We start from the raw sequence: 9,504 nt of genomic DNA on the forward strand, positions 1-9,504 counted from the left end.
TTTGAGGCATGCTGGGTTTGAAGCTCTGGAATGCAGAAGAGAATGTCTGATGCTTTCTGAATAAATAAATCTGTGTTCATCTCTCTGTCTCCGTTACCTTTCCACCCAAAGGGCCGTGTACAGTACAGTAAGAATGACTTGATGAGTTAAATCGTCAATATAACCAAATCTGTTGGGATAGAATAGAATGAGGATGTTAACTTGAGCAGTACGAACCAATTCAAAGCAAAACGAGGAGTAACTTCATTTAAAATAAGAAATTTCAATGTATTCAGCAAGTTACATTCAGATTTCTTAGAAGCATAAGTGCAATGACGAATTTGATATGGCAATTGACCAGGCCACAAAATGGCAATTGCACAGGGCACAAATCTAGGAGGCAACCGCTGCTGGTAGTCTGCCGCTACAGTTGCGTCATGATCTCCAGGTCAGAAATCAGTAGAGATAAAGGTATGGTGCTGCGCTGGGGCGGCGTTATTCTTCCCTTGGACGCAGCATGCTGCCTGCCTATGCTAACCATCACCAGAATATAAATCTCTTTCTGATATCTTGTGCAGTACATTTGTCGACATGTATGGTGACACACATCCACGTACCTGGATTAAAAGGGATGAAATTTGTTAGAGAAAAAAAAAGAGCAGAGTTAGACAGAGCAGAGATGGCTTTGCATCTTAGACGAGCCTTGTGTATTTCTGATTGCAACTATGAGCAACAGAGATTTATCCCTTGAAAAGTATCTTAACATCCCAACCAAGTTTATATTATTTTTTCCTGATTACTTCTTACTTTATTATAGGTGATTCTTGGTACACATGCAGACCACCCATTAGCTACACTAACCAATATGTGATTTATCCTACCGTCTGTAACCGGAAGGTCCCGGGTTCGAGCCCCAGCCTCTGCACATTTGTGTGGGTAAGGCTTGTGGCTTAAAGACAACCCTTCCCCAGACCCCGCACAGTGCGGGAAGCCTACAGCACTGGGTACGCCCTTTTATGCAGTAGCTACTATAAAATCTCCTTGAAACAATCTTGCACCACCTCTAGGTAAAACACCAAACCTATTGCCAGAAAAAAAAATTACCTGCAAAAGTGTAGTTGGTATCTCAATGAGCCCCTGCTGCAAGAGATCTACACTTTGCAGACGTTCGAGAGGGACAGAAGTTATTACGTATAACAGGCCTTTTTGAACATCAATGCCTCTTACGATGCCTGCAGAAGGACAACATCGTTATTATTTGCTTGAATTCAACATAGATATCAGAGAAAATTGCATCCTGAGCTGCTGAAACCACATTGTTTAGAACCCTGACTTTGTTCACAACCTGCATGCTCTATCTAGATGAACTTCCCTCCACTGGAGATTGGTCAGGCCTAGGATTTCAATAACCAGCAATTTGAACTTACAAGTTAGTTCTGGATCCCACTCCAAAATGAGCTAGCTATCCTGATCAAAGCTGTTTTTGGAGTGAAACTAAACGGCAAAACAAAAGGGCAGTCGACAGAGTGATTACCTAGCCCAACACAGTAAGGGATTGATTTACTGGCCTCGGATGCAGTGGAAATTGCCAAACCAACTATTGTTGCATTCAGACTACGCCATCTCTCACCAGCAGGTACCTGGGCAAAGTGTTACCATGTACATGTTCAGAACTTTCACCAACCATAAAGGTACAAGCTAAACTACTACCACAATTCCTGCCTTGCTTTAAAATCACAAAGAAATCTACAGTAGATCTTTGAGCATGCAAATATCCATGATGTTAATAGTATAATATGGCAATGACCAACAGTTAACACATGGACTGATGGCATGAGCACGTCGTGGCACGGTCAAAACGCTATAGAAGAGTTATTATTTTATGTATTCGCATCTCTAGAATATAATTATTTGTTTGAAACTTCGTTCACAAGTTGAAATGATTTAATAGAATTGTCTGCAAAATGTTCAGCTTCAGGTTCCTTAATTTTGGGCATTTTATCAAGAAGGAAAAGCAAGAGGATGAACATATCACCACCTCGCAATGAAGATGCACAACTGTCACATCTGAAAATGGTACTTGATAAGGTGGAAGTGAAGCTAGGGCATAAGCAAGTTCCTTATTAGTTGATAGAGATATGTTGCTTGGGAAACATTGCTTCAAGTACTCAATGAGACGCCGTTCACGCATTCCACATGAATCTTTCTGAATTAACAACCTTGGCAATATAGAGATGATGTTAGCAATTGCTTCCTTAGAAGCTCATGTCATCACTTTCTGTAAAAATATACCTCAAACTCATCAACTGCAGGCTGTGTGCAAGCAGATGCATCTTAATAGTATGAAAAAAGTATTGAGTTATTGAGTTTACATAATGATTATCACTTTAAAAACAAGATACTTGCAGAAGTGAACTTATAAACAGATAGCAATGCAAACAGGAATAGAAAACAATCCTGGTCATCAGAGAAGCCCAAGGATTTAGACAAAAGTTTTCAGTTCTATCCAGATAGAGCCAAAAGCGGTATAAAGTTGCTGGTGAAGTATGGAATGAATTATCTAATCAACATGGTAGAGAACATGTAAACCTGCTCAACAGAGCTATCATTTAATGGGCATAATCGCTGTCATATGCAAATTCAGGTTTGAGTGCATCAAGCCATAAAAAGCGTAATGCTCTTAGCCTCTTAGGTACAAACTTACATCAACATTTTCCAAGTATGAAGAAAACTATTTTAGTTTCTTTAACTCTAAACTGAAAAGAGGATTACTTACGATCTATTCAAGGCATCATGAAATGCAGCATTGATGTTAATCATCTCAGGTCCTGTTTGCTCATCATCGAGCCAAAACATTCCATCAGGGAGATTCTTGCTCTGCGCTGTGATGCGTATCTGAACAACAAGTGTGGGGCTGATATATCTAAGCATCTCTACGAGCATATCGAAACCAGCACCTGCATTAAAAAAACAAAAGGAAAATGTTATATTTTCACTGAAACAAGTATGTGCTAAGACAAAGCAAATCAACTTTGGAATAATTAAGAGATACCTTTTACCCAGCCAGGAGTGTTGACAATTAGAGGCAGCATTTCATTCTCATCACACCGATATTTTCCAACAAAGTAGTCATACAAATGGAATAGGCAATTTAGATATGCTTCTGGATCTCTTTTTGAAGAAATGTCACCAAAGAAGCAGCACCTGATTGAATTGAATTTGTAAAAAGGAATACATGGCCTTAGTGAAACCCAAGCAAGGATAATACAACTTTGAAAATCCTAACAAAACATTCGCTCTGGTGAAATCTTAAAAATTACGTGGTGGCACTAACACACTGTTACAATTGTTTCAGTAAACAAACGAAGAAAACCCACAACAAAAATTCTGAACGAATTCCTAAAAGTGAAGAAAGCAAGTTTAATTACCAGCTACCACCCTACAAGCTAATTACGATTTAATACCCCTAGACGCAAACGAGAGCAGAAAATCGACACCTTTCAGCTTCCCGTAGAGTTGGGTTCAGCAAATCTGCACAAAAGCCAACCACCATCATGTCATTGACCCATGAACCCAGCTGTCGGTCCAAAATCCGCACACGCATATATATACTAACCTTCGAGAGCTTCGTCAACGATGTGGAAGGAAAGGCACCCAGGCAGCCCGAACTCCGGCTGCCCCACGTCGGTGTCCAGATAAGCAACCTTCCCGTGCCTGCGGAGGGCCACGACACCAAAAGTTAGAGAAGCACTAGCATAGCCGACGGAGTCTTCAGGGGGAAGGGTTAGGGTTTGGCTCCGTGGTAGCTTGCCTGGGGAGCAGCGCGTTGAGGAGGATGCGGGAGAAGGTGGACTTGCCGCTGTTCTTGGGCCCGCACACGACGACGACAGGAGGCGTGGAGTGGGAGGAGACGAGGGTCACGGCGGAGGCCCAGTCCGGTGGGATCACCGCCTCGGTGCGGGGCGCCGGCGAGGAGGGGCGCGGTGGTGTCCGCGTCGGCGTCGCGCGGGCGCCGGCGGCCATGCCGGATGCCTTGCCGTGGTTTCGCGAGTAGCAGGCTAGCAGCAGAGCGGCGCGGTTCAACTTCTTTCGGCCGCAATCTGGCCCGTCAAGTTTGCCATCGGACGGCGGGCATAACGGCCTGCGTTCTCTCTCTAGACCGTGGCTCGTGGCGCTTTTTTATTTTTTTATTTTTTATTTTCGTTTTTTACAAAAATATATTTTCAATATTATAATTTATTTTGTACCCCTACCGCCCTCCTGGGGGCGGCAGGCCCCCTGGCGCCCCCCGGAGGGCGGTAGGGATTTATTTGTAAATAAAAAAAATTTATTTGCGCGGACGCCCTTGGCGGGAGCCTGCCGCCACTCCACTGGGCGGCAGGGGGCCTGCCGCCCGGCAGGGGGGCGGCAGGCTCCCCGACATATTGCCCTGCCCGTTGTGCCCATTAAATGTGTTTTAGATATGGATACAAATAAAAAACCATTAGTAAAGAATATGAATATGAAAAGTATAAGCTAGCAATTCACACACATACGCAAATGAGAACGAAATAGGTGATGTATGAGAACGAAATAAGTATAACATGATGACATGTCCATAACAAAAATACAGAAACAGCTAGAAGCACATCCTAACCACCCCGGCCACCCCGGTCATGTCGACCTCTTTTACGCTGAGCGTGGACGTGGTCTGTAGAGTAGGTGTGTCACTCTGGAGGCCCTACGTCTCTACCTGGACGTCCGGTGGGCACAGGTGTCTGGAAGATAGTATCGGCCTGCGGGTTAGGTGTAGAAAATAACCGACTCCAATCTTCGAAGTTCGCCTCAAAGGTATCCTGTGTGGGCCCTATACAGTAGCAATTAAGATATCTTAATCATCGTCTTATAAGTCATATATTTTGGTATATATTCATCATACGTACCTGGTGGTGGTGGATACGATGAATGACCCATATCAGGAAGCTGGTGGTGCGATCCTGTAAACCGTTCAAATTATTTAAAATATTCATACAGATAAGAAGCACATTATAAATTCGGGCTACAGATTAGGTATTTACCTTGCGTTCCTTCTGTTGTCGCCGTTGGTTGAAATGACATCCCTGCATTTGGTGCCATGGTACTAAACTGAGTCCCTCCGTGAGGTTGGTAAGGTGGGTGTGCATCACCTGTATGCACTGAGAATTAATTGTTGGCTTCGAAGTAGGAAGTTAGTAAGTATCCTCACGTACCTGGATAATGCTGCTGAGACCAATAAGGTGCTTGAGAAGACTGCTGCTATGTGGGACCACAAGGAAACGAGGTCGAGGCTTGAGACGAACCGTACGAGTCATCGTACGATGTCCGGCTACCAAAGGCTTCAAGCATGGAATGAGCTCTTTGTGAAACTCGGATCCAGGCCGACTCTTGCTCATTCCTATCCATCATAGATCCCCCTCGAATCCTCATCAAATTCGCCCTTGCATCTAAGTCCATCAATCTGCACATTTCAAACTGCAAGCAAGAAAAAAAAGACATTAACACTGTAATCCAAAGTATTTGAAAAGCGATGATAACTTTGACTCACCGCCCCAGCTAATGCTTCATCCCTATGTCGTGCGTACCCATCATGTGCTGTCGCAACATGCGGCTGTGGTTGCATGTCAGCATATATCAAGCGGCAACGAGTCTGAGGCTGGTACCAGCTCAGGTACGCCCTGTACGAAGCCTCCGTGTGTGCAGGGGTCACAAGCGCCACGTTCTCCTCTGCCTGGTCCCAGGCATCGACCCAAGGCTGCACCCTTGTCACCCACATGTTGGAGAAGGGTTGCCCAGTCCTCGATAAACTAAATATTGAAAACAATTTAGTCAAATATGATTAGTTAACCATACAATGCATAGTCACTGAAATAGTATATGAATTGTTACATGTGGTCATGGCGTTCGACCCGATCCAATGCTGACGGCACAGGATACAACTGCCTTTGATCGAACTGTCTCCTGACTCTGTCCGGGCAGTGAGCCTCAATGTAAACGTCGTACACCAACGCTGTAGTTGTCATCCATAAGGCCTGGTCCTGAAAGCAAACCGAAGATATCCCGATCGGTGCACGAGTGTTTATAGCCAACTCGGAGTAGGGCTCCCACACGACGTCTTCAGGTGTCAACCGATCAAACTCAGCCACAAAATCAGGATAGGCCCGACGAGACTGTACGTGGGCCCACCTCTTCTGCACAAAATTAATAATAATATGTACAAATAAGAAATACAAAAAGGGTAAAACAAAGCAACAGAATTGCCAATAGAATAGTACGAGTAGCAGTCATTTCCGTACCTGACGAGCGTACCAGGCAGTCCCCATGGTGGGCCTATCGTCCTCGGTGTCACCGTACATATCCAGCTCATACGGTGAGTGGTCGACAAGCGGGCGACCAATTGCTATCCTCTTGTACGACCAAAGCTGTAACAGAATTGGACATCCTGTAAGAATTGCATTGTGCTTATTTTGCACCGATGCCTTGCAGAGGCCACGGTACGTGGCTGCAAGTACCGCTGCACCCCAACTGTATTGAGGCATTTCCTCCACAGCTGCCTCTGCGATCTCCAGTGCGTAAGGCACAAGCACCCTATCCACATAGGCCCCGTGTGAGTTGTTGAACATTATGTATCCAAACAACCACAACAGGTATGACTCAAGGTATCGAGTGACGCTATCATCATCAGCATCATGTGCCAAATTGTCGGGTTGCATAGAAAAGATGAACATTTATGAGTACGAGATCAATTATAAAATAAAACCATATTTACACTAGTCAAAAGCATAACTCTAACATTAATCGTAACAAAACAAGGTATGTACCTGGAATTGGAGGATCCATGCCTTGGCAGGGTCTGTTGGTTTTGGGTGCTCTTCTACATCAATCGCGATGTCAATATTTGCCAAACGCTCTTCTAGATCGTCCAACCACGTAGGCGGGACGACACGAGACCCTACGACATCCCCACTGATAGGAAGACCCAGCAGCATCGCAACGTCCTGTAGGGTCGGTGTCATCTCCCCACAAGGGAGGTGGAAGGTGTTTGTCTCAGATCTCCATCTATCAACTAGAGCCGTCAGTAGGGACCTGTCCAGCTGTACTAAACCACTCTCAGCAAGACGACCTATTGTAAAAAGACCAGCCTCACACAACCTGAAAAATAGAACGATCAAATGTAAGTACATTATGTACGAAACGTGTACGAAACATATACGAAACAAACGAATTTTTAAAAACATAATCCGACGACATATCACCTGGGCACCCATCGTGGCTCAACAGGAATAAACTCCGCTGGTGGACGTGGACGCAGCACGTTAAATTTCACGCGCTGAACCACAGCAAGAAAGGACCGGTGCGACGAGTCTATGACTCCGTCAAGTAGAGCTGGCGTATCTCCGGCCATACCTAATACAAAAAAAATATAAGTTTTCTGCATTTTCTATAATTTTTCTGCATTTTTCTAATATTTTCTAAATTTTTCTGCATTTCCTACCATTTATCTGAATGTTTCATATACTTTTCTAACATTTTCTACAATTTATCTAAATTTTTCTGCATTTTCTACAATTTATCTTAAATTTTCATAAACTTTTCTAACATTTTCTTGCATTTCCTACAATTTTTGTACAATATAATTTTATAAATATATTTTTCTAATATTTTCTCGTATTAAACAACTACTCAATACCACAAAATTTGTTGGTAAACCTAATTGGTTTTTCTAAAAACTAATCTTAATTCTACCTAAATTATATTAAAAACATTACCTAAATCGCTAAAATATCATTACTGCTGCTTACACTAATTATAGAATTAAACATACAATAAATTTAGATCGAGAAAGTTGAGAAATATTTATTACCTGAGGTTAGGATCCAAAATCTGGCAGGGCTTCGCCATTACAACTCCCTCCCTCACCCCTCCTCTCTCTCCCGCTCTCTGGATGTCGTGGGAAGCAAATGAGGGGGGTGGGGAAACCTTTTATACAGGAGGGGGGAGCCTGCCGCCCCCTTGCCGGGCGGCAGGCCCCCTGCCGCCCAGTGGAGTGGCGGCAGGGGGCCTGCTGCCCGGCAGGGGGGCGGCAGGCTCCCGCCGGGGGCGTCCACGCAAATAATTTTTTTTTTACAAATAAGTCCTTACCGCCCTTCGAGGGAGTGGTAGGGGTACAAAACTGTAAATTGTAATATTGAAAATATATTTTTGTAAAAAACGAAAATAAAAAATATAAAAATAAAAAAAGCGCGTGGCTCGTGTGCGGCGCAGTGAAAACTCCTTGGGCTCATGAGATGGGCCAAAAAAACGGAAAAGGCTTCACGAGTAGTGGTGAGCTGTAGACCAGCATGAAGAAACTCAGCACTAGGGCTCGGCCTATTTCCATGAGACAAAATTAGGAAAGAAACAACCTTATCAATTTAGAGAGACTCTCTATAGTCATTCTAATAATTAGAAATAGAGATTTTGATGACAAAATAGCCTCCTAGAACTTCTCTAAGTGGTTATTCAAATATATCTATTATCTATTCCGAATTTCGCTCTAGCCAAAGATAGATAGCGAAAATAGCTCTCTGAAGTGTAAACAAGATATAGAAAAACTATTGGAAAGTGAAAATGTATAGAAAATGATTTTTATGTACATGATTCTCCAAATGATGATTCAGATAGTGAAATTTAAAAAGACTCTTGGAGATGCTCTTACACAATAGATCCACGTGATATTGAAATTTAAAAAGACTCTTGGAGATGCTCTTACACAATAGATCCACATGATATTTTTTTAATAATTTCATATATTTGAAAATAGCGTGTACGATACGATTATGCCATAAAATTTCTTAAAACTCCTTTTTAAAATGTTAACTCCGGGTGATTAGGAGAACTCAGAGTCAGAGATCTTCGTCTTGAGGTTTCTCGCGTGTCCCCAAACCAGCAGCACCTGCGTCCCCGGCGTCGCCGAGGAACAGCAAGACGAATCCACCGGCAGTGACTGTAGGAGAATAGGATTGGTGTATAATGGGATGTATTGCATTGAGACCTCGGCCGGTATATATAAGAGTACAAGACTTGGGGGGCAAGGCTCCTCGGGATACATATGACAGTCTACAATATGTATATATATATAACTACCAAATATACTCTAAAACTCCCCCGCAGTCACAGCGGGAGTACCGTAGACGGTGAGACTGAAGAAGAAGCCGAAAGCAGGAGACTACCATCCCCCGCAGTCATAACGTCTATGTGGTGCGGATGCTGCGACTGGAGAGAAAACCGACGAGTAACTCATGCGGATGGTAGCCTTTTGTGCCGATGTCGAGGTAGTCGAGCTGGAGGGCGAGGAGCCATGGTCGAAGATGCCGTGCATAGGATAGTCGTGGTCGATGTAGAGCTGTCGAGGTTGCCGAAGACAAGGTAGCCGCACATGAAGCCGCGGGCGCATGAGGAGGCGCCATGATGGTGGCGTAATGGAGAAGACGCCGGAGACAAAGATGGCGACGCGTCGAGGCAGTCGTA

General features: G+C 43.9%; 1 protein-coding gene across 2 annotated transcripts; it reads right to left on the minus strand.

The window, feature by feature from the left end:
- Nucleotides 1-219: 219 nt before the first annotated feature.
- Nucleotides 220-4,057, minus strand: LOC120674356 (polynucleotide 5'-hydroxyl-kinase NOL9-like). 2 transcript variants are annotated; one of them, XR_005675063.1, is made up of 9 exons: nt 3,791-4,056; nt 3,596-3,693; nt 3,477-3,510; nt 3,032-3,183; nt 2,756-2,936; nt 2,018-2,198; nt 1,514-1,619; nt 1,084-1,373; nt 220-596 (listed from the first exon to the last, which is right to left on the minus strand). XR_005675063.1 is itself a non-coding variant. In XM_039955531.1 (9 exons), the coding sequence occupies exons 1-9, from the start codon at nt 4,000-4,002 to the stop codon at nt 513-515; spliced, it is 1,176 nt and encodes a 391-aa protein (XP_039811465.1). In that variant the 5' UTR covers nt 4,003-4,057; the 3' UTR covers nt 220-512. The 2 variants fall into 2 exon arrangements, 1 of the variants encoding a protein (XP_039811465.1); XM_039955531.1 differs by having other exon boundaries at nt 1,084-1,211; nt 3,791-4,057.
- Between the last annotated feature and the right edge of the window lie 5,447 nt (nt 4,058-9,504).

The sequence above is a fragment of the Panicum virgatum genome, chromosome 5N (genome assembly GCF_016808335.1).
Source record: "Panicum virgatum strain AP13 chromosome 5N, P.virgatum_v5, whole genome shotgun sequence".
In the NCBI taxonomy this organism is placed as follows: Eukaryota; Viridiplantae; Streptophyta; class Magnoliopsida; order Poales; family Poaceae; genus Panicum; species Panicum virgatum.